Below are 15644 nucleotides of genomic sequence, written 5' to 3'. Positions count from 1 at the left end.
TAGAACTGAAAAATATAATAACTAAAATAAAAAACCCAGTGTGTGGGCTCAGCAACAAAATGGGAAGACATAGGAAAGAATCAGTGAACTTGAAGACAGAAGTTGCTCAACCTGACCAACAGAGAGAAAACAGACTGGGGAAAAAAAAATGAACAGAGCTTTAGGGACCTTGGGACTAGAACAAAACATCTAACAATTGTGTCATTTGATCAGAAGGAGAGGAGAAAGCTGGTGAGGCTGAAAAAAAAAACAAAAACAGGTGAAGAATAATGGCTGGAAATTCCTCAAATTTGACAAGACATAAACTTACAGATGCAAGAAGGTGAGTAAACCCAAAATAAGATTAACCCAAAGATACTCGTGCCAAGAAATATCATAGTCAAACTTCTGAAAACTAAAGACAAAGAACAAATCTTGAAAACAGTGGTGGAGAAACCCTTAACTAAAGAGGAAAAATAACTCAAATGATGGAGATTTCCCATCAGAAACCATGGAGGCCAGAAGGAAGTGGCACAGTTTTCTAAGTGCTGAAAGAAAACTGTCAACCCAGAATTCTATATCCAGTGAAAATATCCTCCAGGAATGAGGGGGACATCAAGACATTTTCAGATGAAGGAAAACTAAGAGAATTTGTCACTACCTTAAAAGAATGGGTAAAGGAAGTTCTCTGAGTGGAAAGAAAATGCTGAAAGAAGGAATCTTGGAACATTAGGAAGGAAGAACAATGGAAAGAGCAAAAATACAAGTAAACAACAGACTTTCTTTCTCAAGTTTTCTAAGTTATGTTTGATGGTTGAAGTGAAAATTATGCCAATGTCTAATGTGGGTCTCAATGAATGTAGAGGAAATACCAAGACAATTATAAATGGGAAGAGTAAAGGGAGGTAAGCTTTTTACATGTCACTTGAACTGGCAAAATGGTGATACCAGTAGACTGTGATAAGTGGTTATGAACTAATAATATATATATATATATATATGTATATATATACATATATATACACATATATGTATATACACATATATATATACACATATATATATATACATATATACATATATATATATATATATATATATATATATATACAGGTTTCAACCCCTGGTTCCTGGCACAGAGCTCCTAAAATCCTTGTAATTTCCTAAGTGATAAGAGCACAAGGAGCATCTTTTGTTCTAATATTTGGTCTTTGACTTGGTTCCTGACACGAAGTTCTTAAACACTTTGGGACTTCCTGGTTGATAGCAGTGTCTTCTGTGACTTCTGCAGGTGACTCCTGGTGGATCCTAGATGGGGGCTGGCCACCAGAAAGACCAATACATGATTAGAAGCTTGGGGTTTTCAGCTCCCCCCACATCCCATTCTCCAGAGAGGGAAGAGTGGCTGAAAATGGACATAATGATTGACCATGCCTACATGATAAAGCCTCCATAAAGATTCCAAAAGTATGGGGTTTGGAGAGTGTCCAGGTTGGTGAAACCACATACCGGGAGGATGATGCACTCCACCTCCACAGGGACAGGAGCTCCTGTACTCAGGACCCTCCCAGACCTCTCCCTCTGTATCTCTTCATCTGGCTGTTCATCTGTAACATTTATCGTATCCTTTATTATATAAAGGTGTCAGAAGTGCTGTGTGTGATAGCAGTGTGAAGAGTAAAGGAGAAACATAGGAGAAGACTGAGTTTTTTCTAAAACAGTTTCATATATATAATGTAATACCAAGAGCAACCACTAAAAAAGCTATATAAAGAGGTATATCCACACTACACAGATAAGCCAAAATGGAATTCTAAACAAGATGAAATGTGTTATATTTACCTTTTTATGCAAAGTAAATTATTTCTTTATTTTTTTATTTTTTTATTTTTTTTTGGGGGGGGTACACCAGGTTCAATCATTTGTTTTTATACATATATCCCCGTAAGTAAATTATTTCTTGATCAATTTCACAAAACTGCAACAAGCCTTTTAAGTTCTTTTCTTTGGCTTTTAAAAATTGAGGTATAATTGGCAACATTCATCTTTTTAAAACTCTATTTATTTGGAATGTCTTTTCATGTACATGGGCCTCTACATTTTCTCCCCTGTGAGTAAGTGGTCCTAAATTAAGACCTACTCTCAGGTGACACAGTAGCAACACCATTAATGCTATATCATAAAAAAGGAAATAGAATAAAAACTACAGTATAAGAGTATTCTTAGGAAAACTACTCGATCCGTTTAAATGTTAGCAAGTACTAAAAGAAAATGTTACAGAAGAGTTTTAAGAATCCAGCATGGGCCATAAAAATAAAAAGTTAACTGAATTCTTTGGCTAGATTTTTTTTCTTACTATTCATAGACACTCAGCTTCCAAGAATAACTTCAGCAGTTGAAATAAGTACCCATTTTATCAAAAGTAGGCCAGATTAATCCTGTACATTGCCACCACGATGCTCAGTTCACTCAAATATATTTCCTAGTTCTTGTAGCCAGAACTCTTTGGAAAGTGTAGCAAAGACTGGCCAGTTGTTCACCAAATCATTTTTCTTTCCCCACTGGACACACTGATAGACCATGTTTCCTGGCCTCCTTTGAAGTTAGGTATAGCTATGTTTATGAGTTCTGGCCAATGGAACGTGGGTTGAAGATTTGGCCATAAAACCCTCCCATGCATGATCCTCCACGCTTGCCCGACATCTGTTAGCCAGATGCAGAGGATCCAACGGAGGGGACCCTGAGGTGGCCCCAAGGGATTGTGAAGCCACTAAATGGAAGGAGCTTGGGTCTCTGAATCACCACTTGGCAGAAATGATGGGTTATCTGACCGCAAGCACCTAAGTGGAACTGTAGACAGACAGTAAACAAACATTTATTGTGTTATGCCACTGACATTCTTTTAGTAGCAGTTAGCCTGCCTTGACAAATACAGAGTACATGTTTCTCATGCTTCCTTTCTCTGCTTCTCCACAACTGAATTTACTAGGGAATTGGTTGTGAGACTCCTTTAGTGACCCTGCAAAAAAGATATTGAACCTCCTCGGGGAAACTTGCCAATTGCTAAGTCCAAGTTCTTTTTATCAGCCATGCCCTTCCTTGCTGTTATATTCCACCAAACGTTTGAGGCTTGTGAATACTTTGAAGCTCAACATTGAGAGCTAAAAGAATCACTCCTTGATGTCTTTACAGGGTCATGGTCGTGAGAACTTGTCACTTCATATCCCAGGCGGCATCTAAGTAAATGGTAAATACATAGATTTCAATTTCTACAGAGGTGCCAAACTGCATAATTGAGTTAAGATGATGCTGTCATCTGACAGAGCAAAGTGATTATAAAGATATCAGAATTATATTACCACACTATCCCTACAATCTAATATTTAATATAATAATTTAATATTTAAAGAAATTAAGTACTTTAAGGAATGAAATTGAGTTATCTGTAGTGAAGTGGATGGACCTAGAGATTGTCATACAGACTTAAGTAAGCCAGAAAGAGAAAAACAAATACCGTATGCTAACTCACATATATGGAATCTAAAAAAATGGTACTGATGAACCCAGCGGCAGGGCAAGAATAAAGATGCAGACGCAGAGAACAGAGAACGGACTTGAGGACACTGCGGGGGAGAGGGGGAAGGGGGCGAAGGGGGAGCTGGGACGAAGTGAGAGAGTAGCATTGACATATACACTACCAAATGTAAAATAGGTAGCTAGTGGGAAGCTGCTGCATAACACAACAAGATCAACTCGATGATTGGTGATGACCTAGGGAGTGAGATAGGGAGGGTGGGAAGGAGTCGTGGGAGGGAGGGGATATGGGGATATATGTATAAATACAGCTGATTCACTTTGTTGTACAGCAGAAACTGGCACAACAGTGTAAAGCAATTATACTCCAATAAGGAGCTTAAAAAAAATTACTGAAAGTACATTTAGGTGTCTTTTTTCTTTCTATGAGTCTAGAGTTGTGAAACTTCTGAGCCTGCACAGGTTCTTAACTTTTTTTGCTGCCAGAGATCCTCTGTAAGTCTGGTAAACCTAATGGACCCCTTATCACAATAATGTTTTTAAATGAATAAAATACATAGGACTTCAAAGAAAACCAAGTGAATTAAAATACAGTTATCAAAATACTTTTAAAAATGTCTTACGGTAATATGTGTCTCTTGTGACATTAACTAAGAAGATCTAGTAGCTGGTTTAATAATTACTGCAATTTTGAAGTAGTGATGAGTGGAAATGACATTTTGAGATGAAAATTACTGTGACATGAATATATCTGTGGTTTCCATTGGTGACAAAAGTCACAAGTATTGCTAATACTAATTGGTTTGTTGCCTAATCATAATCAAAAGAACTATTAAATTTCAATTAGAAGTTAACAAAACTAAAGATGAAATTCTGATTTTATCTGTGGAGTGTTAAGAACTCCAGGAATAGAGGTTTCCCCCAAACATCGACTGTGTTTCTCTCTGAAAGCACAGTGAAAATATGGATGGTTTAAAATTTTCTTCTTTTCCGTATTTTTCAAATTTTCCACAATAAGCAAACATCACTTTTACAATTATAAAAGTCATCACATGATGTTTACAAAAATGAGAGGGGTATATTGCTTGGTAAGATTCAGGGTACAGAAATAAAATTGGAAAAACAAAACAATGCTTGAGGAAAATCCTTTAGGGAAAGAAAAAAAAAAAAAAAGGAAAACAAAACCCTGGATGAAGATGGAGAAACTGGACCTTACTTTCATCAGGACACAAAGCTGGTGAGACCTTTATGACATTTATCTTTATACACAAATTCTTTAATGCACGACGCTGCCTCATGGCTGAAGCATCATAACTCTTTCAACGGGCCACACAGGCACTCTTGGGCCACATCCCAAGTGAAAAAAGGGAACTCACAGGTCACTATTACTCATGAGTTTAATGTATTTAATTTAATTTTATTATCCATAACTTCTGCATCTTCCGCTGTTGCTAACCCTCCCAACCAGGACTCATCTGCCTTCTCAATGCCCCATGCAGTGGTCTGGGAGAGAGAACCAAGCAGTGAAATCCAAACTCCTTACCAGGTCCTACAAGACCCTCCTGGACCTGGCTTCTACCTACTCCCCAACTTCCAACTTTATTGCCCATGCGTCAGCCTCTCTGACCTTTTGATTCCTCCTACAAACTAACTTTGTTCCAGCCTCGGGGGCTTTGTCTTTCCTGATCCTCCCTCCTGGCAAATTCCTTTTCCAGAGCTACCCGAGACCAGTCTGGCTCCTTATCCTTGTAGCTCCAGTGTCTTTCCTTAGAGACTTTTCTGACCTGCCCATTGGAAAGTCCTCAAGCCGCCCTGCATACCATATTATTGCCAACAGCACTCTGAAATTGTTTCCCTATTGCTCCTCTCAATAGGAAGGAAGCTGCTTGAAGGCAGACCTTGACAATACTATTCACCTCTGTACCTTCAGCACATAAAACTACCTGGCACCGGAATGAAAGAGTGAATGAATGCGTGGAATGAACGAATACCTGCTGACTGCCTCCTTTGGGGGTACTCTGGCTTGGAAATAAAAATCAGTGTGTGGAGGACTTCCTAGGTGGCACAGTGGTTGGGAATCCACCTGCCAATGCAGGGGACACGGGTTCCATCCCTGCTCCAGGAAGATCCCACATGCTGTGGAGCAGCTAAGCCCCTGCACCACAACAATTGAGCCTGCACTTTAGAGCCCGTGAGCCACAACAATTGAGCCCATGTGCTGCAACTACTGAAGCCCACACGCCTAGAGCCCGTGCTCCGCAACAAGAGAAGCCACGGCAATGAGGAGCCCGCGCACCACAACGAAGAGTAGCCCCCACTCATCGCAACTAAAGAAAGCCCGCGCACAGCAAAAAAAAAACACCCAACACAGCCAATAAAATAAATAAATTTATTTTAAAAAAATCAGTATGTCGAGCAAAAGCACGTTAACATTGGTTTTAATCTGATTTCTGCTCAGGCGCTGGCCCCCTACGAATCTCTGCGGTATAGAGTGGTAGAATCCCACCCCGCCCGGCGTGGAAACACTTAACCCGCATGTGCCTTCTCTGCCGTCGGCGCGGAACTGCGGCTGCGCACAGCCTGGGGAGGGGCGTGGCCAACCCCGCTGTGGGGAAGAGAGTCCAGAGCCCGCGAGAGGACGCTGGAGGGCGCGCTAGAGTGGCGCGGCCCGTGGTGGTGGGGGCTCGCCGGCCATGGAGGACGAGCAGAGCTTCTCAGATATCTGCGGCGGCCGCCTGGCCCTGCAGCGCCGCTACTACTCCCCGTCCTGCCTGGAGTTCTGCCTCAGCTGCCCTCGGATCTCCTTGCGCTCGCTCACCGCTGTCACCTGCAGCGTGTGGCTAGCGGCCTACGGACTCTTCACCCTCTGCGAGGTGAGGCCGGCCGGCCCCTTCCCGCGACGGGACGCCGGGGCTCGGGTTTGGAAGGGTCTTTGGGGTCTTAGAGTCGAGCCCAGACCTCTCGCCGGACCCTCCTGCAGCCGTGGGGCCTGGAGGGTGGCAACTCGCAGGTTCTGGGGACGCCATTCCCTGCTGGGCAGCTCTTTCCCTTAGGGTTAGTGAAGTTTGTGCTCCTCTACTTCATCCCCCCCACCCCCCGGCCCCCGGGTCGCTGCTCAGTTCCGTGCTTCCACCCAGCATACATCTAGTCCTTGCACAGCAGCCTGAACCTTTAACTTCATGTGCTGTGTGTAGTACTGCTCATAGTAATTCAGTTCCAGGAGCCCAGAGAACAAAGTGGATTGTCCTCATCCATCACTTCCACTCCTCAGAGGAATCACTTCTCACAATACCTTTTACAGTCTTCTAGAAACTGTCTTTGCCTCCACGATTCACGCACGCAAGTTAAGAGCTTGATAGTTCTTTCTAATCTCTCTTTTTCAAGGCAATCTAACGCCCCCCTCCCCCAAGTCTCTTCCCCAACTTCAAGTAATTTACAAAGAATTGTGAAATTTCGGAGATCGGTGGTTCCTATACTTAATTTCCAGATTCATCCCTATTTTCCGAGGCTCAGTTTTAACATCTCTAAAATGAAATTAAAAGCTGCCACGCCAGCATTGTGAGGGTCACATGTAGTAGCATTGGGACAGCCGTCAAATAAAAGGAATCATCCTGATTGCCCTTTTCAGGATGAATTTAGTTTCATATGTAGTGCCCTGAGTGGAGTATCTTATTCCAGGAGTGATCTGACCAGAGCTAAGTACAGCAAGACTATTTATTTCTATAATTTGGGTATTGTTTTCAATACTGCATCCATTAGCTTTTTTATTTTATTTTTTTTTTGCCATCTGAGCATATTTCAGAGCATGGTAATTTAGTATAGATATATATGCAAAATTAAGACTGCCCTAATTTGTACCAAATTGTATCTAAAAGCTTGTTCATATGTCAGTGGAATTGGTTAGGCTACCAGGACAGCCCTTCCTCCTCCCCCTAAAAAGACAATATATAATATAGTTGAATTTCAGTACTAGCCTGAGCTCTGGCCGCGTAGTCATGTGAGGAGGAGGGAACAGATATTTATTAAGTGCCCACTGAGTGCCAGCTGCTTCACTGAATGCCTCATTTCAACTTTAGAAGAAAACCAAACTCAGGAAGAGTAATAACGTATCTGAAGTGATAAAGCTAGTAAGTGGCATACCAGGGCTTCAAACCCAGGGCTGTCTGACTCTGAAATCGTGTCTTTTCCACTGTACTATGATGTCTCCTCCTTAGGACATCATAATTTTGCTTAGGCAAAATTTTTAAATAGGAGAAGTTTGTTTTTACGCCAGCTCCCTTTTGTACTCATCTCTGTCATCCTGGTATATCCCACTTACCCCCATCAAATGTCCATGGCTCAGTAATCTTATCTTCCTTTAAACTCCATTTTAACACTTCTTAAGGGCTCTGTGAACCAAAATTTATCTTTCCTCCTATTCAAAACTATTAATCAGAGTAATGAATCTCAGCTAGGATGAGAAGAAATCTGATGAAGGAATATTGAACCCAAACGAATATTGAATTGTTAGAATTTCAGAAAGAAAGATGAAATACAAAAAAGGCAGGGATAGTGAAGTTTGAGGCAAGGATTACTTTATAGAAAAGCCAATATAGGTCAAATCCCCTAGGTATATACTGTTTTTCATCCCTTCTTTCCTCCCACTTTTTGAATTCACAGTTCTGTTAGAATTCTTAGTTTTTACCTTACTTATTCCAGCCTGGAATGTTCTTCCCCCTTTCTTTTCTCAGTTAAGTATATCTGTCAGTAACCACCGCCTCGTCTGCATAAGTTAAATCGTGCTTCCTTGTAAGTCTTCATAGGATATTTCTGTGTACTTTAATCTCTCTCTCTTTGCTTTCTCTCTCTCTCTTTTAATCCTGCCTTACTCACTTCTAGTCAGTATCATAGTATTCTCCAAAAATATTTTATATATATTAATCTTGCCTCTAATAAATCTGTAAGGGCCAGAACTGAATTTTATCTCTCTCCATTCTTCCATAATGCTTATTCAGTTCACATCATGTACAAGACACTGTACTAGATACTAGACATTTAATTAACTCAAAGTAGATATTTCTGAGTCATCAGAGACCCAGCACATAGATTTCTCCATCCTCCATCTGTTAATCAACAAATAATTATTCAGCACAGGGGTCAACAAACTTTTTCTTTAAAAGGCCAAATAGTAAATATTTTAGGCTTTGCATGTCTCTGTCTCATATTCTTATGTTTCTTTTTCTCTCTTTATCAACCCTTTAAAAAACATTCTTAGCTCAAGTTGGACCAGACAAAAACAAATCATAGGCCCAAATAGTTTCCAGACTCCTGATCTAACACTTAACTATGTGTTATGTAGAAAGAAGTAGAAAGGTACTTTCCAGGAAAACTTAGAGCTGGTCTGTAGTTAAAGCAGTAAAAACAGATTTTATTCATAAACTATTCCAATAGGAGAAGAGAGACCTCAGTATTGAATTGGGCTCAATTCTGAATACAGCAGGGACCAGTGGAAATTTATAGCCAAGGAGCAGGGTCAGGGGTCAGTGGATGGAAAATTACTAAAAGGAAATATCAGGGGTAAAGAGGGATTCTGGCTAAATTGATTTGACAGGATTCTTGCTGAAGGCAAGCCAGAGTGGTCAGATACCAAGGGTGAGGGTCTTCTCTAAACTCACTTAGCAAGATTCTTGCTACAGCTTTTTGGACAATGCAGATCCCACAAGGATGGACACCAAGGTCCAGTGCTTAGAAGAGCCTGACTAGAGTTAGGTCAAAGAGGGTATCTTGCCAGTAACAAAGATTAATAAAACACTTCCTGCCCTCAGGGAATGACAAGTTGTAAATTAGTGAATCTTTTGATTCTAGGTCATCAATGATTTTTTTCCTGTGTCATCTTTCTAAATAGCTTTTTGGAAAAAAAAAAAAAAAGGGAAAACAATGCCACATGAAAGAAACATACCTTGATAGAAAAACACATTGCAACTTCAGAAATGATAAAAGATCATAAATGTGTCTTAGAATCAAAGAAGTAGATAACCATTTTTGGGACCCTTACATCAGTCAGTCACAACCTAAAACAACTAAAAGAGCCCTAAATAGTAAGATCTTTATTATTTAATAAACCAATAAGGGCTCTAGAGGGCATAAGAGGCTGGGTTGATTTTAGTTTTTCCATCTTACCGCTCTTCCACCCTTGATGTACTCCACCTGTCCTTAGCCTAGCTTTCCACTTGGTTTGGCAGAGGCCATGTAGTTCCAGGCATCAAAACCTCAGGGTGAAGGGGGCTTCTCTTCCTTAGATCTCTTTTTTGAGATGGACTTAGTTTTCCAGAAACCCATACAACTGACTTCCCCTCACATCTCACTGGCTAGAGTTGTGTCGTAGGTCCATTTCTGAACCAGTCACTGACAGGAGTGTGAACCAATTGTGATTCACTCCAACTTCTATCACGAAAGAGGAGTGGCTCTTGAGTATTATCTGCTACACTGTGCTAAGCATTTTATTACTCTTCAGTCTGTGATTTTGCTGCATATTTTACTGATGGAGCCTGAGAAGAAAAGATCTGAGTCCTTAAGTTGCAGTTTTGGAAGGAAAATCTCTGAGAGTGCTATGATGGGTATTTTGCTGATGGAGGTTCTCCTCCCTAGACCTATCCATTTGTTGTCTGGATATATTTTATCCTATGCTTTCATAGCACTACGGAGCCCAAATAGAAGTAGTTTCCTCGTCCTCCACGCCTGTTCTTCCCATCTGTTCACCTCACAGCAGAACAAAGGCTTTTTTCCACATTGCCTAGAGTTGATATATTAAACAGCAGAGATGTATGCAGAGGACCACTTGGGAATCTTACCACCTGTGTCTGGCTCTCTCTTCAGAACAGCATGATCCTCTCTGCTGCCATCTTCATCACCCTCTTAGGCCTGCTTGGTTACCTCCATTTTGTGAAGATTGATCACGAAACTCTGTTAATCATTGATTCCCTTGGCATCCAGATGACCTCATCCTATGCCTCAGGCAAAGAAAGCACCACCTTCATTGAGATGGGCAAGGTGAAGGATGTTGTTATTAATGAGGCTATTTACATGGTAAGTATTTAAGTGGTAAATGTTACAGGCCTTTCTGGAGGAGGCAGCCCATGGGGTATGCCTGAGTCTAAACTGTCTTAATACCTAAAGTAACTGATGTCACAGAATTAAACTTGAGGGTTCTTTGCTCCAGTACTTATAGTGTTTTCTTTTTGGCGGCATGTCTTTAAACCATAGAAGTAAAATTTGTATTGAAAACACATGTCCTTTATTTTTTAAAGAGATACTATAGGTTTTCATGGATAGGCAGTCAGCATTTCAACTTTATTTTCTAGTCCAGCTTCAAAATCATCTCTGGTGGTTGTTGTTCGTTGTTTTGTCTTTTTTCATCTAAAGAATAAGAATATACTTCTCCCTCACTTTATAAATTTATTTATTGGCTGCATTGGGTCTTCATTGCTGCACACGGGCTTTCTCTAGTTAGGGTGAGCGGGCAATACTCTTCCTTGCGGTGCACAGGCTTCTCATTGCAGTGGCTTCTCTTGTGGAGCATGGGCTCTAGGCACGCAGGCTTCAGTAGTTGTGGCACTCAGGCTCAGTAGTTGTGGCTCACAGGCTCTAGAGCACAAGCTCAGTAGTTGTGGCACACGGGCTTAGTTGCTCCGAGGCATGTGGGATCTTCCCAGACCAGGGCTCAAACCCGTGTTCCCTCGAATCCGCATTGGCGAACGGATTCTCAACCACTGCGCCAGCAGGGAAGTCCCTCCCTCACTTTAAAAGCTATCAAGTGTACGAAAAAGTGTTGAGCCTTCCCTTGAAAATGAAAACTGAATTTCACTTAGATCTCTGCTATTTGGTTTGTTTTCTTGTAGCAAAAGGTGATTTACTACCTCTGCATTTTATTGAAGGATCCAGTGAAACCACATGGGATATCTCAAGTAGTACCTCTCTTCCAGGTGAGCACAGAATACTTGTTTCTCCTGCAAAGAAATCCTCTACCTTTCCACTATTCTCTGCATATCTGCTGCTTCTTATGTTCAGTAGGAATGTAAACGTCTGTTGTCAGGAGGATTTGAGGATACCTGAGGGCTATTTTTACTGAGAATTAGGATTTTAGTTATTTCAGAAATTCCTTTCTGAGGCAAATAAGGCTTTCAGAAATATTATGAATTTATACAAATTTTAGAGATAAAAATATATAACAACTTCCACCTATGTCATCATTCATCTACTTTGACTCTGTCAGTCTGCCAATATGTGATTTTACATAGATGTTATTGATCTATACAGACTGTAATACACTGTGACTTGTTTTTTTAATATACATATTTTCATGCATCCACAAAGGCCATTATAGTTATTATTTTAAATAATTATATCATGTCAAATATCTGTTTATTTAGCCATCTCATGTTAGCTTTTGAAATCCTGTCCAGATTATTGTTTTGCTCTTACAAAAAAAAATACTTATACAAACATGATTATAATAAATTATTTTATAGGTATATAAAGTATTTATGTATGCAGTTAACTCTGCCTCACTGCCCTTTTTTCACAACAGATTTAAGGCAGCTAAGCTAAAATTCTTTTGCATTATAGTTCAAAATTATTTTATTAAAGCTTATGAATAGTTTCATAGATTTTGATAGTGTTAGAGATTTGGCTTAAGAGGTTGGACAACTTTTGGGAATTTGTACTTTTTTTTGTAGTCTTGGCTAACAGTGGGTTTAGCTATTTTTTAGTTTAGTATGTAGGTAAAGGAATTTAGAGTTATTAAATTTGTGTCTCTTTAAATGACAGACTTTTCATATTTCCTTGTATTTTCTCTATCCATCTCCTCTATTAGTCAAATAGATACTAGATATTGATTCTGCATTGTAACAATTTATATATTTTGGGTAGCAAACTTTTATTAAATATGTTTTCCACATATATTTTTCCCATTTTGTGGCTTTTAATTTGGTTGTATTATATTTCATTATACAAAATAATTTTCAGTATTTACATATGAAACTGCCCTTCTTGTCTCTGAGAACTCCTTCACAGCTTGTGACACTTCCCAAGAGGATCTGTCCTTGTTACGCCTCTTGCTTGCTCTTAGGTGGAGGTCATGACATTTACAAGGGTGAGTCAAAAATTATCTGCACTCTAGTTGTAGAATTTATCTTAATTAACTTTTAGAAAAGACAAATACATTATTTTTCGAGATAATCTCCTTGCTTTCAATACACTTTGTCCATCTGTCAACAAGCTTTCATATTCCCTCATTAAAAAATGTTCTAGGCTGAGCTGCGAGTCATGAATGCACCATTGTCTTCACTTCTTCATCAGAAGTGAATCCTCATCCTCCGAGGGCTGCTTTCAGGGGACCAGACAGGTGAAAGTCTGATGGAGCAAGATCAGGACTATAGGGAGGATGCTTTAACACCTCAAAACGAAGTTTTTGCAGAGTGTTGACAGTGTGGGCAGAAGTGTGCGGACGTGCATTGTCATGCGAGATCACAATGCCCCTGGATGGCAGTCCTCTGCGTTTAATCCGAAGTTTAGGCTTCACCTTTTCAATAAGCATCTATATGCATTCATACACACTTCTTCAAGACAAAAACTTTCTCCATACTGCACACAAAGTCTTCGATAAATAACGGCACCAGGTACACCCTCAGACCACAAAAGATGAATACTGCACGCTGCTCCTCTTTCATGCAGATCACAAGTGGGGCATCCATTTTTGCTTGCACCGCAGTTACAAATGAACTGATATAACATGTTCACACCAGTACAGCAGTGACTGGGGAGGTAGTAGCCTTGAACGGAAAGTGCTGATAAGACAGTGCGGCCAACAGAAGTTTTAATATAACCTGAGTACGGATAATTTTTGACTTATCCTTGTAGATAGATTAAAAACTGTCTTCAGCTCCTGCTTCCCACAGTTCCCAGGCTGGGATGTGGGCCTGGTTAGGGATTCTTCCCAGCAAAGTGTGAGGCCTGAACTCCTGCCTCTCTGAAGCCCACACCTGTAGCGTTTAGACCCTCTGGTGGTGAGTGAGAGGTTGAGGTTGCACGTGAATGCAGCATCACTAAGCACTTTCTTCTGCTCATCTCGACCCTGCGTTTCTCCCCCTTGGAATTCAGAGTGCCAAGCCCCGGCTGGACTGCTTGATTGAAGTGTACAGGAGCTGCCAGGAGATCCTGGCACACCAGAAAGCCACGTCAACAAGCCCGTGAGTCCTGAATTCAGAAGGCCAGTGTCGTCTTCCAGAGGAGATGACTCCTAAGCCACAGTGGCTGGTTTATTTTCTGTATTTTAAACCATCAAGTGGACACAGTCCTAGGAACCACTATGGATGCCGTGGACCTCAGAGCCATAGAGCAGGTGACTGGAAAACTAACTTATTGTGTGATGTTGAGCGAAGTATTTATGTGTATTTTAGTGCTCCCTTTGTACGGTTTTGTTTTGTTTACTTTACAACTGAGGGGAGACCTCGAAACACTATGTCAGGAGTAATATTGACAAAGAGCACTTTGTGAAATTCCTAAGCACATTCAAGTTTACTTTTTGTTGAAATTTGGAGAGCAAGACAATGGGAAATTGACATCAGATCTCTTGAGAAAGATAATTTCCAGCTGCACAGTACCCCTGTATAAAAGTTAAGAAAAAAAGCAAGCCCTTTGGGGACTGGTCAGTAGGAAGAAATCTCCTACGAAAGACTAGTCTCTGTCCACCCAGCTCCTGTGTTCTGTACTGGGTTAATTTATGATGATTCTCTTAATTAACAGATCTCCCTCCAAAACATACACAGTTGCTTGGTTCAGACAGCTGCTTTTTATTGACAAACACAACCGTGGCATTTCGGTCACGGGTGTCAAGCATATTAATACTCTTGTTACTCAGCATTGTCTATGGTTTCAAAAACTTATTTTGCCAAGAAGGATGAGACAAAAGGCCAGACAGAAATTTGACTTTAGTTTCCAGACATGTTTAAGAACAGTAAACATACATACTGCAGAAGCCTTTGTTTATAAGGCAGTTTCTTCTGTATAAAATTAATAAACCAAGGGAGGATTCCTGAAGGGTTGGGAAGAAGACAGGGCGGGGGAAACAGCTTGACCCCAAGTTTAGTATGAACACAGTTCCATTCTTGCTTACTTTTCCTTTGGGATTTTTTTTTTTTAACTCCTGGGTAGATGATAATATCCATAATTTGCCTTAGAGACACTCAGGATATTACAAAATGAGAGGTGTAACTTCTGCCTTTTACACCAGCCCTGAAGGGGTTATTCAGGAGCCTGTGGGACATGTCACTTGTTTGAGGTAGAAATGTCTCAGCTAAATCCCAAGTCCTGGGGGAAGGGCAGGAACAGAAATGGGAGGCAGCTATAAAATTGCCAGCCTGGCAAAGTCAAGTTCATTTAAAAAAGGCAGACACTCTGATGTGCTGCTTTTTCCATCGTGCTTGTCAGTTTAAAGGGTGAGAGAGGGAAAGCTTACAGCAGCTGAGGTGTTCAGATAAACTAGTTCCAGCCTTGCAGTTTTTGCAGTGTGCAACACACACACACTTTGTTGGGGTTAAAGGCTTGGTTCTTGGATGCTATTGCTAAACCCATATAGTTTGTTCGGCACTTTATTGAAAAATGGTAAGACTGCCTTAGAGCTTTGAAATAAAACTCAGTTTCTCCATTGTTGGAAAATCAGAGTATAAATGAACTCTTTCGTCTCTCTTTTTTTTCCCGTTAGGGGAGGGTGGAGAGGATCCTCTCTGCATTCAACAGAACGTCTCACTTGGGGATGGGGGGATATTGATATCATTAGGAAGGCAAAGGGTGAAAGACACTGATGCCCTTAGTCTAGGACAGGTAACACATATGTGTGTCTGCCCTCAAGCTAATTCCCAGCACAAGATTACCAGGAGTCTTAAGGAGCAAATCCAGGCCCGTGAGTCTGGAGGGGGTCTTCTGTTTTTTACTCATCTTTGGTGGCCTCACAGAGCAGCAAAAAGCAGAGTGCATTTGCTTGGTCTTTCAAAGAGCAGGGGAACAAGTGACAACCGCCTTCTCCTACAGTAGTAAGCACAGCCTTCACTGAGCCCTGTCCAGTCATTAAAATGAGACAGGGAGAGGTCAGGTTG

General features: G+C 40.8%; 1 protein-coding gene across 2 annotated transcripts; it reads left to right on the top strand.

Moving 5' to 3' along the window:
• The first annotated feature begins 6123 nt into the window (after window positions 1-6123).
• On the top strand, window positions 6124-14316 carry PIGH (phosphatidylinositol glycan anchor biosynthesis class H). Of its 2 annotated transcripts, none has more exons than XM_057733300.1 (4): window positions 6124-6386; window positions 10369-10578; window positions 11391-11474; window positions 13651-14316. In XM_057733300.1, exons 1-4 carry the CDS (start codon window positions 6207-6209, stop codon window positions 13741-13743), a joined length of 567 nt encoding a protein of 188 aa, XP_057589283.1. In that variant the 5' UTR covers window positions 6124-6206; the 3' UTR covers window positions 13744-14316. The 2 variants fall into 2 exon arrangements, with proteins under 2 accessions (XP_057589283.1, XP_057589284.1); XM_057733301.1 differs by having other exon boundaries at window positions 6131-6386; window positions 11427-11474.
• Window positions 14317-15644: the final 1328 nt, after the last annotated feature.

The sequence above is a fragment of the Hippopotamus amphibius genome, chromosome 4 (assembly GCF_030028045.1).
Source record: "Hippopotamus amphibius kiboko isolate mHipAmp2 chromosome 4, mHipAmp2.hap2, whole genome shotgun sequence".
Lineage (NCBI taxonomy): Eukaryota > Metazoa > Chordata > Mammalia > Artiodactyla > Hippopotamidae > Hippopotamus > Hippopotamus amphibius.
This window is presented reverse-complemented; position numbering and strand designations above follow the sequence as displayed.

What these genes read in the sequence shown, in the direction of transcription:
- PIGH (XM_057733300.1), top strand. Translation starts at nt 6,207, where the DNA reads ATGGAGGACGAGCAGAGCTTCTCAGATATCTGCGGCGGCCGCCTGGCC. An exon ending in GACTCTTCACCCTCTGCGAG is followed by an intron (nt 6,387 to 10,368) that starts GTGAGGCCGGCC and finishes CTCTCTCTTCAG; the next exon opens with AACAGCATGATCCTCTCTGC. An exon ending in AAGTAGTACCTCTCTTCCAG is followed by an intron (nt 11,475 to 13,650) that starts GTGAGCACAGAA and finishes CTTGGAATTCAG; the next exon opens with AGTGCCAAGCCCCGGCTGGA.